General features: G+C 48.2%; 1 protein-coding gene across 2 annotated transcripts in view; it reads left to right on the top strand.

The window, feature by feature from the left end:
* NSF (N-ethylmaleimide sensitive factor, vesicle fusing ATPase) overlaps positions 1 to 16,805 on the top strand; it is a 117,206-nt gene that overhangs the window by 49,758 nt on the left and 50,643 nt on the right. For both annotated transcript variants that reach the window (XM_085866890.1, XM_085866895.1), the window contains exon 15: positions 4,161 to 4,294. In XM_085866890.1, coding sequence (XP_085723016.1) covers positions 4,161 to 4,294 — 134 coding nt within the window. The remainder of the gene's footprint in view (positions 1 to 4,160; positions 4,295 to 16,805) is intronic.

The raw sequence follows: 16,805 nt of genomic DNA, 5'->3' as shown, positions 1-16,805 counted from the left end.
ACAAACGAAGGTGGATCACAGTTGATTGGAGAGTCAAAAAAGGGACAGTAACACCCCGACATCCAACTTGAGAGCTGGTAGGTCAGCCTCGTACAGCCGCTCAAAGTAACCGGCCCAGCGGGCCTTCTCTTTGGACTCCTCTGTCAAGAGCCCACTACCTTCTGCTCTAACTGCAGTACATTGAGGGATGGGCTTGAAGGAATGCAATGCGTGAATTCCACTTAAAGCAGGATGAGAATCACATGACCACAGGTAATTTTCTACCCCCTCAGATTCCTCACACGTGGGCTTCTTTGTTCACCATCAGCGCATGTGCAGTTTTATGCCTCAACTCCGTGAACAGCTCAACTCTGCCATTAAGCCTGGCCCTACAACTGATCAATGGTATCCAGTGTCCCTTGAGAGACAAAATTCTTCTTCGCCCTCCGGTGAGTTCCAAGACATCCACTGTAACATCAAGGATGGTGGTCTTGAACGCACTCCACAACTCTTCAGGATTCCCCAAAACACACACTCTCCAAATCCCCACTCAGCCTGTTTGCAAACTCCTGGGATGGTACCATTCTCCTCGATTTAAGCTGCAACTTCAGAGTTGCTACAACAAGGCTGTGGTCGGTATTGAGAAACTGAGCACTCTGGTGGACCCTGCAGTTCTGGATTATCCTCCAGCGACCATCAAAAAGCATTTGAGCACCAAGTCCAGCGATGAGCCTGTGAGCGCTGAAACCGTGAACCAGCCAGCCTAAGTCCACGACTTCTTCCAAAGTTGAGGAACTTAGTGCTAATCCAGTTCACATGTCTCATAACCATCCCTATCAGTGCCAGTCGATTCATTGCAATCCCCAAGACGAGTAGAGTATCTCACCTGGGGCACTGATCAACCACAGATTCAAATGTGGCATTGGATGCGTCCTTCATGGTGAGATCACTTGTCTCAGTAGGAGCATATTCAGAGACCAGGGAAATGACACCCAAGGAGTTTCGAATCCTCAGTTTCATTATACGCTTATTGACCAGTGTTACCTCAATTAATATTCGAGTCAGCTTATTGGACACAGGTACAGCAATTCCTTGGGCATGATAACCATCAGAGTGACCAGACCAATAGTAGGTGCAACCACCTGCCATGATCTTGCCACTATCTGGTCTCCAAACCTCAGAGTGCTGCAATACCGATGTTTAAACGCTTGAGCTGAGATGATAACAGAGACAGGTGATCATCCTATTTTTGGGATAGGACATTTCAGGCACCCACCCAAAAGGACGGCCTCAGGTTAACCCAAGTAGACCGCCGTCTGGTGGACGACGCCGTAGCACCACTCCGCCACACACCACCACAATCTAAGCCAGGAAGTTTACCCCGCGAATTTCTTCCTATTGTCAATGAATGGGGGTCCTGAAGGCTTTGCCCCAATTCCATCATCCTGTGAGCTGCCCTGCGAAGGGCTGCAGTACAGGAGTTACTCCCACAGAGTGGGTTTTCAGTTTTCTTTGCGTTTGTGGGTTTTGCAGAATGAAGTGTTTTACGGTGGCTGGAGTGCAAATCTTGCCACCAACCTCCTAAAAAAAACAAAACAAAAGTAACCCAAATGTAGGACAATGTCCGAAGACACAGTTGGGTATGATATATGGATGGCCATTGGCTTCTAAGGAGCTTCTCTGCCCTTTCACATTGCTTTTAAGGCACTAACAGAGCGATTAATATATATATATATATATATATATATATATATATATATATATATATATATATATATATATATATATATATATATATATATATATATACATATATATATATCAGAGGTTTTTTTTGGGTTTTTTTTTTCAAATAAATTATTTTGCGTATAACATTCGCTGATGAACCTCTGAAAGTTTGACGAAGATCCGTTCAGCCAACTGTGAGAAAAATGGTGACACACAGACAAAATTAATGGTAGTCTTGTAATACTAGTGGGCCTGGTGTTTTCATTCGTCTTCACGGCCCTGTAGTATACCTGCCTGCTGTACTGCTTGAACATTAGCTTGCCTTTCACCAAGCCCAGCTGAGCTTGGGCCAGAGCGGGGATTATTCTTTCCTAATTATTATTGCGAAATGATAACACTATTCTTGTTGTTCTTATTATTGATATTGATTAATATATGCTTTGTTACAATGTTATTATTATTTTTTTTTCTTTTGTAACTAGCAGGGTTACCAGGTGTTGCTTAAGAGAGAATTTGAGAGGGGGGAGTCGGAGAGTTGGAGGTCCGATGGGGTGAGGTGTTTGAGGGCCGTGGTGGGGGGGGGGGTGGCAGGAGAGCTGGTGGGCTGCGGTGGAGGCAGTGGCTGGGTGGGGGAGGGGGGGTTTGGGGTGGTGGGTTGGACCAGATCAACAACTGTTGAACCCCACAATCCTGAGGGGGTGGCAAACAGGGCTCGAACTCCAGCCATAGAGCCTAAAGTTCCACCTGAACACAAACACCCCAGCAGTTTGCAGTCAAAATTAAATGCCAATACAATTACTCAATACATAAAGGAAACTCTTGAATTTTGAAATACCTTTTTCCTTTCGAACCCTCTAGTCTAGAGTTACACTTTATTACCCTGTAGAGTTGAACATGGTGTGTTGGAAAGGTTATTCTTCATTTTTGATGGACGGATAACTACAAATGAACGTAACTAACCCAAACGTTCAGTAAGTCCAGACATTGTTACTGTAATTCCATTGATATAATTTATGTATCACATCCTCGAGCTGTTTCGCAATGAACGCATGCTAACTTTAATAACCGTTTTGTACAGTTTTACTTGCCACACAGTACTGTACTCGTATTCACTCTACCCAATCATTAAAACGTTTCCTCATTTACTTTTCATAGTTAAGTTTGGCTTCGTTATGTATCAAAATAGCGAATCATGATGCATCATTTATCTTGAGGGAATTACAATAACAATAACTAAACTTGCGGGAAGTTAGGCTGAGGGTTAGACCGGACAAAATTACGTGAGGTGTGACGTAATATGTGAGTTTAAACCAATGAGAGCTGGAGACGTCGAGGCCACACCCACAAACAGGCACAATATAATTTAAAATTTCATTTCGTGATATCATTGTTAATGGTCAAAAAAAAATTACACCAATGTCTCAAGGAAGTGGTTCAGTTTGTTTCTGGGCTTTGCCTATTTCATTTTGAAAATGCCAAACGAAACCCTTGAGAATTACCCTTTTAGAATTAAATAGTGTGTTAGATTCTTTTTCTTCATTGTGGATGGATGGAATTACATAACCAAATATTGAAGTGGTTTCACAGAAAATGACATTTATTTATTAGATTAGAATGCCATAGTGGCATTGTCCAGGATTGTGTCCAATAGCCAAGGAGCCTGCTTAGGCAGCACCAACGCTCTGCACAGACTATGGTCCCAATGGATGGATGGATTAGAATGCCATGCCGTGGAAGGGCCTATTAAGCTGCTCTATACACCTTAACATGGGTTGCATTTAAAACATGGAAATTCTTCTTGATTCTTTGTATTTAATTAGCCCAATCAAGTCAGACCATGTCAATCGTTTTGGTGCGTCACACTCTACATCAGAAAGCTCCAGTAGAATTCCACAAAAATCGTGACACACACACACACACACACACACACACACACACACACACACACACACACACACCAGAGAGAATGCACAAGATGCAACACACGACTGTTGAGAAACACAGCCACTGAGCTTGGGGGAAGTGCCGTCACTTCCTGTGGCACTTTGGGTTCCAGTAACGCCACAACAATCTGCTGCCTTTTTCACCGCATTCAACGGGGCATTTTCTGAGCAGGAATTTCCTCCCCATTTATGCCAACATATGGGGATTATCCATGCTCTTATCCATTGAAACGCTGAACGTCAAACAAGGAAGCAGTATGTCCTATGTTTTAAAGTCTTTGTTATGACTCGGCCACGGTTTGAACTGCCAAACTCACAGATTCGGAGCGGATGCTCCAATAGAACTATTACACCATCAAGTCGAGTTGATTTGTATAGTTTCGAAATTTCCACTCTCCTTTGGAATGATTGTGTGTCAGATGAAAAATGTTTGTTTGCATTTGCAATCAAGTCAAGTTTATTTGCATGTCTTCTTGCATGATTTTTTAATGCACTTACTTGTTCTTGCAGGACCTCCTAACAGTGGAAAATCTGCCCTTGCTGCCAAGATTGCTGAGACTTCAGACTTTCCATTCATCAAGATTTGCTCCCCTGAGAAGATGATTGGCTTCACTGAACATGCAAAATGTCAGGCTATTAAAAAGGTAAGATTTGTTGATTTCATTATGGATTCTCCAAAATGTTTTGGGACAGCAACTTTTATTATTATTATTATTATTATTATTATTATTATTATTATTACTGAGTTTGTGAGCCAATTTTTACAGATTGTCTGTAATTTTTGCAAAAGTCACACCGAAATTACAGAGGTACAGAGACTAGCTCACAAAGTTATAGAAATCAAATGTTAAAGCATGAATTCATAAAAGTTTGATTTAACCACTGGTGATTAATGGTAAAAGTGAGAATTATTTTCCATGGATTATAGAAAACTAGCAGAGTACCTGCCCTACAGGCGATCTTGTTCCAAGCATGCATCACGTTCTTCTGGCGCATTCCTTTATTTGGGCGGTGTATAGGCAACGGGGACAGCTCTGCATGCGCAAAAATAAATAACCCGGATTACGTGCATGAAGCAAAAAGATACCTACTGCTTATAGTTCAAAACCCCTCACTGCACTGGAAAATGTGGGGACAGAAATACTGTACTGTAAATGGTGGAGATTTGTAATTCCCTCCCCCACCTGGATAGCGGTGCTACACGGTTCACATTTACCAAGAAAATCTGTGTCCCTCCTCTTACCCCCCCCCTCCAAGACCACCAGTGAGGATAAAAATACTCCTATACATTAATTGCGGTCATGCTCCTCTGTCACGTCTGGATGTAATTAGCCCAAAACTGTAGGAGGAACAGTGCGTCAAAGCCACAAACAAACACCGGTCTGTAAATTACAGTAAGGATACTCATTTATGTTTCGCAATGGAAATTCTCAGAGTTTGAAAATCCAGTTGGCATGATAGTAGTGCAGTGGTAAGCGGAACTATGCATGTGTGTTGAGATGAATTCTGAAAATTTTGTATCGTGTTTTGTGAAAGTTTTTTTCCTTTCATTAAACTAAAAGATTCAATTTTGTGTCTGTCTGTCTCTGTCTGTCTACTTGGTATCACACGTGGTATTCATAAGATCCTTTGAGATAATCAAGCTTCATTCTTCTCCGGAGTGACACGCATGGCCTTGTGGTGAAAACGGTTCAGTCCAGGGTCTCCTGCTACCGCACTATGGCCTAATATGTACAAACTACCTTCAGGGTATTTGAAAAAGAGTGATGCAACTTAAATGTCTATTCACAAAGAAACAGAAATCTCGAACGTGAACCAAACATTTCTTGAAAGCTTATAACATGGTATTTTCTATCACTGATTGTTATTTCAGTAAGTCACTGTGAGAGTTGGTGAGAGCCCAAGGTCTGAAATTGGCACTTACGCAAAATCCTTGTAATTGACGTTCTCGATGTGTGCCCCTCTGCGGTTCAGACAGGCATTGATCCTGACTCCAAAGTTCTGTCCAACTTTACTGTAGGTCTCATGTGGCACTGCCTGGAGGTAGTCTGTCTGACACCTCCTGCTTCAGATCATCCAGTGTGGCTGGGTGGTTGGTGTAGACAGAGCCCTTGGCAGCATCCCAGAACCAGTAGTCCAGAGGGTTCAAGTTTGGGCTATGGGGTGCCCAGTCATGAGCAGTACCCAGTGCAACGAGGTGATTTCTGAAGAGCTGCCACAGCAAAGTGATTGTGTCACCAGTTGTATGCGGGGGTGCACCATCCTGCATAAACAAGTTCATGCTGAGCTGGTTTTGGGTGACCTTCTGGAGCATGGCCCGGTAGTGCTCACTGTTGATCGTCACCATACTGCTGTTGTGATTCTCAAACCAGTAAGCCCTGAGTGTTCCCCATCTGGCATTGAAGGCACAGAAGCATGTGACCTTGGGCTCTTTCAGGTACCTCTCGGTGATCTCAGGCGGTTCTGCCCCCCAGAAAATGTTGTTGTGGTTGTTGATGGCACCGTTCAAGTGGAAATGGGCTTCATCACTGAACCAGATCAAGTTGATCCAGTTTGGGTACCGCTCCATCTTGTCACTGAGCCAATTGCACATATCAATTCTCCTCATGTTGTCTTGACTCAGTTTATGCCTAATAGAGATGATTTATGGGAAAAGCTTAAGTTCCTTAGTGAGGATACGCCATACTCCTGTTGGTTTGATGCCGAGCTCCCAGGAGCGCCTGCGCTAGGACTTCTTGGGACTGTCCACTGCAGAATATTGCATGGTGTTGATGTTGGCTTGGCTCTTGGTGACTGATGCTGGCCTTCCACTGTTGCCCTTGCTCTGGTTATGCACTGTACCCTTGTGCTCAAAATGTTTCACAATACATTAAATGGCATAATTTGTGGGTCCATCACATGTTCTGAGGTCGTATTCCCGGCAGAACCTCCGGCAGGTGTCAACATATGATTGTCTCATACCACAGAGCTGCCACTTTTGTTTTCTGCTTCACTGTCAATGGCATAGTTAAGCTATGGAGCTACAAATCCCAGGGAATATATACTGCGATAACACCACCAAACCCTGAAAAGGAAAATGTTATAGGTCAAAAATCAAAGAAATGGCAGGAAGTCAACGTTTTATCGATCTTTTTGAAACACCCTGTATATATGGTTGCTGAACAGATATCTCCATATCTGGTGCCGACTGTGTCTGCGGACATTCTCCTGCAGTTGATTACCTTCCCGAGGAGGTTGGTGGCAGGATTTGCACTCCTGCCACCACAAAACACCTCACTGCGCAAAACACACTTGTGTGTGTCGGGATGGTGCTGAGATGTCATCCACCAGATGGCGGTCTTCTTGGGTTAACCCAAAGCAATCCCTTCGGGTGGGTGCCTGGAATGTCCTGTTCCTAAGATATGCAGATGGGCCAGGCATCTGCATGGGGGGTGGCCAGACCTAGGGCCCCTGGATTAGGCCAAAAAAAAAAAATGTTGCATTGGCGTAACGGGTCACTGAAAGATAGGGTAGGTCGGTCGGGATTTTTTTTTTTTTTCCTAATAAATCCCTCCCAAAATCTCCCCCGGCTCGAGTACCACCCTTTTTGTCAGCGGGTTCTGTCCGAAACACTTCCGGGTTTTTGCGATCGCGATCGCAATCAACAAGATACTTGAAAACGATAGCAAAACAACAAAAGTAGCAATAAAATAGGGTCGGCAAAATTTTTCGATAGCAAAAAAACAAAAAAAAAACGTAGGGTCGGTGGAATTTTTAGGGTCGGGCGGGTTACGCCAATACAACATTTTTTTTTTTTTGGCCTTACTGGTGGAAAGTGGATGCAGCGACATGCTGTGAAGCACATGCTCTGTATGTATATATGTCTGTCTGACCATGATACATTCCATTGGCACTTATCCAATCTCAACCAAACTTTCTAGGGGAACTTCGGTCATACAACAAAGGTTACAGCAACTCCCCCCCCCCAAATGCCGTGTTAAGGTGCATAGATAGTTTGTGACATTTCATGGTGCACACCTTCCAGAAGTAAAAATGATCATAACCACAGGCAAGTCGGACAATTCCGTCCAATGTATGATTATCTTTTTCAACAGCCGCTAGTGTTGTTCAACAATAGACTGAAGGAAAGTTCGAGGAAACCTAATTTTCTTGAGGAAATTTTTTTCCCTTTAAATACAATTCCCCAGAGACTTGCGGACTCCAGCTGCCTCGACTAGCTTGACCTCCAGGGAGGCTGCGTTCTCGGCAGTAATGATCGTAAGCTTAGAAAGTTGCTTCAATGATTCTTTTTGCATGAAAGAAGTTTAATTCTGGAGCTTTAATTCTTCTTCAGAGTTCATCATACTTTAGAGTTCTTAGATAGGATTAGATGCCTCAATATCAGGTCAGTTGAAGTTTTTGATTTTTCATCTTTTTGTACAAATTTGGATTTAGTTCTCATGAGGGATTCATTCTTCCAAGTAATTGACAATGTTTAAAAAAAAAAACTCTTTTAATGTTTTGTGTTCCAGGTTTGATGGAGGATTCTTTTCGAAAAATAAATGCTCAAGTTTTCATTGTTTTGATAAGCAGACATTTAAGGATGCTGTTAATTTTATTTTATTTCACACTTTTGTGTCTTTTGGTGGGATAATGTTTCAACAGGTACAGGGTGTTCCCATGGGTGGGAATTGCAGCCCCCACTAGCAATAATTTTTCTTATTTTCTGTGAATTTTCATTCATGCAGAAATTGATGTAGGAGAAAAAATTTGGATTAGCTAAAATGTTGTTGCGGTTCCAGGAACCGCATGCCTCCAAGGCAATGACATCCAACATATAGTGGTCCCAAGACAGTTATTCCATGAATATACGTTTAGATAGTCCCTTCCCTTTTGTCTCGTGGGTCAAATGGGACGTGCGTTGCAGGGATCTCATAGCTAGGTTTGCTTACACCATTAAACTTCATTTCTACTCTTCTTTTCTTCTTATTTCTGAGGTAAATCCGAATTTGTGTCCAGCACGTGCCGCGGCTGCGAGGAAACCACGATGCCTCGGAATAACTTCTGCGGGGGAGGGGTATAGAAAGCTGCGACGGCACTGCATGAGCATTGACAGCGCTGAGCTCCCGCCCTCAAGCGATCCCTCAACCCAACTTTTGCGGAAAGTTATACAGTATGCTCGGCAGCTCGAGATGATCGACTCGAGCTTCCGATGATCTGGGATGAGATTGCTGGTTGCATTGGAAAGGCATACGAATGAATATCTCCTAAAGAGGCCGCACGGATGTTGTTTTTCACAACACAGAAGCAAATGACCCAATATCAGTGAGAGCGTGGCTGGTAGCTTGGTGCTAATAGCTACATCGTCAGAGGCCGATAATGGTAAAACGACAACCACGCCACGTTGTGCACGATACAGGCGGCGCGTACTTTTCAACCCATTTCTGGACTAATTATATCGGCATTCTCTTTTCACTCCAGTTCTCCATCTGACACTTATATCTGTATCCTTTTTCATTCGAAACCTCCATCTAATTATTATATCTGATCATTCCCCTCAAATCCTGACACAGATCGGTGTTAGCCCCAGGCACACGATAGCAGAATCGGGCGAATGCGAGTGCTGACCGCGTGGGGCCATGCTGGATCCGCGCGCAATGTGTAGAACGTGTTCGAAGGCAGATCCGCACACCGCTCGTGACATTTTATTATTGTGCAGTGCAGCGCACGAATGGACATATCTTACCGTCTGTACACGAGTTTGCTATAACATCTTACCTTCTCGCCTTTACGGCCAGCGAAGCTGCGATCGGGCGCTGTACTGCTCTTGCTGCGTGACTCATCACGGAGCAGGCATTGATCGGCGCGAATCGGAGGCGCCCCGGGCAGGCATGCGGGACCGACGCCACCCTCGGTCGGTCATCAGGGCAAGGCCTGGGGGTTCTTGCAAGACAATTCATGATGTGGAGTTCGGTGTGGGCAATTCATATCATGTTGTGAGGTTGGAGCGAGTCATTTTCGCGGCTTGGGGCTGCCTTGCTGGAAGTGGAATGTAACCGCTTCCGGCCATCGAGGCCGGGGGGCCGGGGCCAATCAGAGCGCCCGATTTTGGTGACGATGCATCGCTTCAGTGTGCACTCCCCTCCCCCCAGTCCCGCGCCGTGGGGTCTATAAAGGTCGGAGCGGGGCCGTTCGCTCTCTCTCTCTTCCCTTATTCATCTCCTGCACGTGCTGGACTTCGTCATCGCCTGGACTCTGCCCTCCAAGCTCAAGTCCCTCCTTTACGCTGACGGTCACGTCTTGACACGAGCTGCACGAAGCCCCACAAGGCGAGAGACGACGTGCCAGCTGTCGGGTTGGTATCGCACCACGGAGCAGCCCCCCAAACGTATTGGTGGTACGTTTGGGTAATCAATTGTACAAGGTACTGAGAGACTGTAGCCTCAACTCCTCTCCCTTCTTTCTTCAATAACTCCTGTCCATCGGGTTGTGTGTGCGTGTGTGCGCGCATTGTCCTGGCGCCTGTCCCCATAAGTTAAGATTGTCGAAGATTATTATTTCGCATTTAGTCTGCCCTGTGTCTGCTTTTGTAAGTTGCTTTTAATATTGCCGCACCTCTTGCCGTTATTTCTATCCCTGCATTACACACCCCAATTAAACAATTAAATGTGCCACGTACCTTTCCTCACCCCATTGTAAATGAATCATCATTAGAAATGTTCCCAGCTCGTTTTTGTCTTTTCTTGCATTGATCCAGCATGGTCCAAATCCTAGCTCAGCCGGAACTTTATTCCCAATGATCCATTCCTTGTAGCTGGTATGTCCTTGGCAGTGTCGCTTCGCTGCATCTTATCCAGTAAAGTGATCTGGTTTGGAAAAGGCGAACCAAGGGCGTGTTCCCGAGTAATTAAATCACGTGATTAATTAGATAACCCAGTTAACCCATAGACGGGAGGACCCTAGGTCACGTGGTTGAGTTACTGGCGTCCACGGTCGGTTAGTGACCCGCCACGTCATGGAATTATCCATGTGCGATGGCCTACAATTCGGGGAGTCTGGTGGGAGCCGAGATAACTTTCCCCCTAGTGGTCTTCTCACCTGACCTCCCGGCCCGCAACAATATTATCAAATACAAGTCGTTTGTATACATAGATGCTATTTATGTGGTTAACTGTAATATTTTTGTTAGACAGCTTCACAAGATTTATCCAGATAGCCTGATTGCAAACAGGAGTGGTAATGATTAGACAGTTGCATATCTGGATGTGTTGGTTGGAGTTGGACAGAATGGCTTTAGTACAAGTATATATCATAAAGTTGATGATTTCAGTATCCCAGCAGTCTTGTACACCTTTCCGTATAGCAATGTACCAATCAAAATGGGTTACAATGTCTTTTCATTTCAGCTCCTTAATTATGCAAGAATTTGTTCAGTAAAGGATGATTTTGTGGAATGTGTTGATAAGGTTTTTCCCATTATGTTAAACAGGGGGTATTTGGCTGATTGTTTGATCAGGTCAAGTGAGAATGTCTTTTGATTCCATCATCACCTCTTTTTTTTTAAGTTTGGTTGGTTTTCCTGTCAACAAGTTCTTCTTGCATTGCATTTGATATAATATTAAATTATTTATTTTAGTGAGGTAAATTCTTTAATATTATTGGTTAAACATGTGTATATTGTTGCGGATTCGCGCCCGACGGCGTGCGGACGGCCACGTAACTCGAATCGCGGCACGTCGCCCACCGGACGGACAATCCAGTCGTGACCCTCTCGGACTAACGCCGGGAACTAGCCACGGGTGGACCTTTCGGTCTCACCGCGATCGTGCCAATCGGCCCCCGCGTGGGATAGGGTTGCTCGCCAAATTCGACCTACCTAAGTACCCACACGGAGGGTAGACCGGGCGATCGCACCTCGCCGCAGGTCGACTTCGGACACGGGCCACTTTAAGCGACCCGTTCCGTACTATCGGGATAACCGAGCGGTGTTATTCGTCGGCCTCGACGGTTCGATTAATTATCGGGCGTTTTAGCCCACGACCAACCCTTTACGTGAAGCAAGATGGGGATTCAATAGAGGAAAAGACGAAGCGAAGCGGGAAAACAGTTCAACAATAAGCACATTTATTTCGCGATGAACGGAAAGCACACATATACAATTCCACCAAAAGCACATGTAAAAGAAGAAGACAATGCAATATTACACAAAAAGCAAATGCAACAATGCAGATCTATCCGACTACCGGGCACACGGCAACACTTATACAATTTTACTTCACAGACGGCGCCGACAACACATATTCCCAAAGCAAAAGAAAAGAGAACCACCCTCCAGGATGAGGGGGTAGGCGGGCCTGGGGCCGAGACCGTGTCGGGCCTACCCGTCTGATGATGAGACGCGGAGCGGCGGTGGTGCCTCAACTCCGCGGGCCTCGCGGACAGTGTCTGGTAGGGGGTGGGAAGGGGGCCCCCTTTTGTCGCACTATCTCAGCGCGGGGGGAAACAGGAGGGGGTTGCTGATGCTCGGGGGAAGGAGGATATAACCCTGTCTCGGGTCCCGCGGCGAGCGTCTCCTCCTCGACCTCGGTCGCGTTTCTGGCCTCTCCCTGTGCCGCTCCCGGCACCGACGCGAGCACCCCCTCGTCCGCCTTCGCCGCCGTCACCTCTCCACAGCTCCGTCTTCTTCACTCTGACTAGTACCACTTCTTTCCAGCTCCACCGACGACTCTCTTGAACTCCGCACACTCAACTCAACTTCCAACTGAACTCTTACTCAACTTGTCTGACGAACGCAGTCGTTTTTATAAGCCCCGTGGCTTCGCTCTTTCACCCTTGACCCTCTGCCTCCGACCCTTCACCTGGCTCCCCATTGGCCCGAGGAAAAGTGGGCGTGAATGCTTTTTGATCCATGAATTTGCATATAGCGACCGCCCTCCAACGCCCTGGAGGCGGGGCCAAATCGCCCCTCGCTCACCGATTGGACGGAACAAAAGTGGGCGTGAGTCGTTTTTGATCCGTTTTTCTGCGGAAAGTCCGTGATGTTTTTGAACACGCTGCTCGGTGCGCGCCCCGCACGAGTCCAGCATCGGTGCCCACGAGTGGCGCGAGATGACGGTGATGCGATGGTGGCGAGTTGTGACGGTAAAGGTCGTGGCGGTTGTGGTGAAGCGGCGTTGTGGTTGGTGGTTGTTGTTGTGAAGCGGCGTTGTGGTTGGTGGTTGTTGTTGTGATGGCTGTTGAGACGTGGTTGGTGGTGGTAATAATGGCGGCTGGTCCAAAATAAAGATAGTAAAAGAAAAACGGCTATCCTGAAGAGTCGCAGCCCACATGAGTGACATTTATTCCCTCTAGACAACGGGTTTGGGCCTAACTACACAAATACTTACCGAGATATCTTACCTAAGGGACCTGAATGGTGGTTTGCGAATTTGGTCAACCACAACACTACCCCCTCCCCTTTTTACAGACTCGTCCCGAGTCGTCAAATTTTCGTGTGCCATCATGTGTAGTTTTCCCCTAGTACATTTTACCTACGGATCCCTGAGTGCGACATTCATGGTATTCGTGTCCCCAAAATAAATAACCTGAGGGCTGAGTAACTACCTAAACAAACTCACTCACACGGACGACTTAAATAAAATTGCCGGCGCTAGGACAGACATGCCGGGGGCGCACTCATATTTACAGTACATCTTAACCTTAACTTACCAATTTTACACTAAACCATGGCCCAGGATCAATGAACTCTGCAAAAAGAAAGCAGTTAGCAGGGAGCCAGGCTGCTCGCATGCAGTCTCTGACTCAAACAATGCAGGTGACAGGGAACGTGGCCGGCTGCTCACACGCAGTCCAAGGCCTTCCCTTTTGAACTGAACGCAGTGAACCACAACGGTGCATGGGCTGCACAAACGTAGTCTCCGTGCCAGCTCAAGTGGCACACGCAATGAGCACAACGAATGGATGGATGAATGGATGCACGCAAACACGGTGCACTGGCCGCCACTGCAGGCCCGTGTTGTAGCTGCCAACAGGGCAGTTCTTGCAGCTTGCAAACTGTTGCCTTGATCCTGGCGCACATGGCAATGAACAGGGGGGTGGGGCAAAGCAAAATTGAGCGGGGCTGGTGAACAGGGGCAGTGGGCATGGCATGGCATGGCAAAGGCAGCAGGCAAACACAGCCCACAGAAGAAGGCCGCTGCAGGCAAACACAGCCGGCAGATGAACTGGCCGGCACAGGCCTTGAAGTACCACAGCTGCAGATGATCCAGCCGGCACAGGCCTCGCAGCAAAACAACAGCTGCCGATGAAGTTGGCCAGCCTTTGCCGTTCAGTGGAGGTTGGTGGAGGGAGTGCGGTGGTGCTGGCCACTCGGAAGGCGGGCTCGGACCTACCCTACGGTCTCCCTCCCAACCTATCGCCTTTGCCTGTCACTGTCCATACCCACTCCCTTAATTTGTCAAACCCCAATTTAGCCCCAACTTATTTTTTTATTTTTACTTCCCCACTATAAATCGTCCCCTAACCCCCTGTACTGTCCTTGTTCGGCTAACCTATCCTGTCACCGAGCCTACTCCCAACCCCTACATTCCCTTCCCGGAGTGGAATAAGGGAGAGCTAACGTCCTGTGTCGAGGCCCAACTCAAGCCTCAGAATGGCCTCCCCAGAGTTCAGCGATCTATAACCAAAGTGGGTCCAGCGGCCCACAACGAGAGCGAGGGGATGGATGGTGCGGAGGGGTACACTTCCTAATCTACCCTATCCATTTAACTGTTAAACTACCCCGGGGCTTTCAACAAGCGCCTCTCGCTTAAACTATTGGTTCTAACAACCCAGATTCCCGTCGCCTGTGTTGGTGTCCTCACAATTTCGGGCCTCGCCCCCCAATTTTCTCTCCGTGCCCTCACACGGTCTCATGGCTGGGACACGTGGCTCCCTTTGGCAGGCACGACCCTCTGCCGAATCTCCCGCTATGGCACCCCCGGGCACTACACTGCCTCCGAGCCTACCAGCTCCCTAACACCGGGGAGTGCACCCCATGGCACCTCCCCTGAAACGCACACGTGGCAGGCTGGCTTCCCAGGCCCCTTTCCGAGGGTCACCCTTGCCCACAACACTGCCCACGCGGCTAATGGCGCCCCGGGGCTCCGCACCAAGCAGACGCACCCGTGCCCACAACGCTATCCCGGCCCCCCATGGGCCCTTGGCCTACCACGGCCGACTAGCCTGGTGCCCGGGGTACCCACTCAGCGATACTCACTTTTCGCAGCCACGCTCCCAGCCCGTCAACAGGGCTCCTGCACCCCTCCAAACGGGTTTCGAGCCTACTTCCCCACCAACACAAAACGACTTCCATTTTTCAATTTGACTAACCCAGCTAACTCACTTTACTCTGACCCCGGGGTCCCTTGGGCGGGAGTCACTCCTCCCCCCAATCACTCATCGCACCATGCAGTCCCCATTCGCTCCACACACACAGACCCGCTGGCCTCACTCACTCACCAAGCACATGCTTCCACTTCACTCACCAACTCTTCAACACACACACCACTGAACGCTGCCATCCTTCTAACTACCTCCCCTAACTAACTCGTGCTCCCACGTCGTCCCTTAAACTACAGCACGTTCCATTTAACCTACGTAGCTAAGCTACGTCCCCACTACACATTCACTAGTCTGTCACTGTCTCCAAATAAATCATTTTATTTTCCAACCTAAAGCTCACCTAAATCCCTCTACCTCATCCATTCCACGGACTCCATGAGGACTTACCCCTGCCCCATGAAGTCGGTCGAACTAAGCTAACCCTTCCCCCTAACTAGTTTCCATCCTGTGCCCAGAGTAAGGGGGTCTTCCACCCCTTGCCCAGGAATCCTGTGCACCCGAAAGTGAGGCTTGTTTTTTTTTTTCTTTTTTTTTTTTTTCTTTTCATGCGCAGCACCAGCGCGGCAACTCAGAGCTCGCGCACTTTGCACCTGCCCGTGACGTCATGCAGCTGCACGTGTACCTCGTCCCTCCTTGGACGGTACCATCCGGCAGGGATACCCCTCCTGCCGGATTCCAACCCCACGTGCAGCAATGACGTCACCGTGCGCATAAAAAAAAAAGCCCCACGTCTCGAGGGGTTCCCCACGCGAACACATGTGCTTTGCCCGTTGGAGCTTAACACACACGATCGCGTGGAGAACCCGTCCGGTCCAAATCCGTAATCCTGCCTAAACTTTGTCCGTCCGCGGGATCGGCAAATCCACCGCGTGCGTTTCCAGACCGGGACTTCACTCTCGCAAGCGAGCACGTGGGGGTCTCGTGCGTTGCACAGCACGGACCTCGTGCTCACTGCTGGGTGAACCCGGCACGGTCCGCGAAACAACTACAGCCGCTACTCGGCTTCCTTTCCTCACATGTCGCCGTCGTCGTCTCCATTCAACACACGCACACCTGCGTGTTACGACGCTCACACTCCATTCCATTACATTCACACCGGGAGACGCGGCTGCGTGCTCCCGCATGCCAACCGACATCTCCCTCACATACCGCTCTCTCACACACACGGTCTCCCTTGCATAAACCATACCACTCACTCGTGGTGCTCCATTCACTCGCGGTACCTCATCCACACACCGTGCCTCACTCACACACGCGGGGGCACTCACCCGCGGTGCCTCACCCACACACGCGGGGGCACTCACCCGCGGTGCCTCATCCACACACGCGGGGGCACTCATCCGCGGTGCCTCATCCACACACGCGGGGGCACTCATCCGCGGTGCCTCATCCACACACGGCGTGCTGGGAAGCACGCCCTTCTGCACACTTGCCACCACACCACTCACACACGGGGTCGCTTCCACACACAGGGTCGCACTCACACCTTTCACCACACACACAGGGACAACCACACTGGGGATTCGTGTCCCCACAAGGGTCTCCGGGGCCTCTATACCCCCCAAGCTCTCCGTGCACCTGTCCACAGCACTCCTCCCCTCGACCTCGCAAAGCACGACCGAACCCACCTGGTCGTGACTCGCCTCAAGGGGGCATACTCGCTCCCCTCGTTCCTGGAGGAGGCCATCCAGCTGCTCGCACCGGGCCTCCACCCAGTCCACCAGCTCACCCCCATTGTCCTCCACTACCTCCGTGTGTGTGTGTGTGTGTGCGTCTCTAGCCTTGTCATTATCA

Source organism: Eptatretus burgeri, chromosome 2 (genome assembly GCF_056783735.1).
Source record: "Eptatretus burgeri isolate ZD-2024b chromosome 2, Ebu_testis_v1, whole genome shotgun sequence".
Lineage (NCBI taxonomy): Eukaryota > Metazoa > Chordata > Myxini > Myxiniformes > Myxinidae > Eptatretus > Eptatretus burgeri.
Note: the sequence above shows the minus strand (reverse complement) of the source record. Positions and strands in the feature narration are given on the sequence as shown.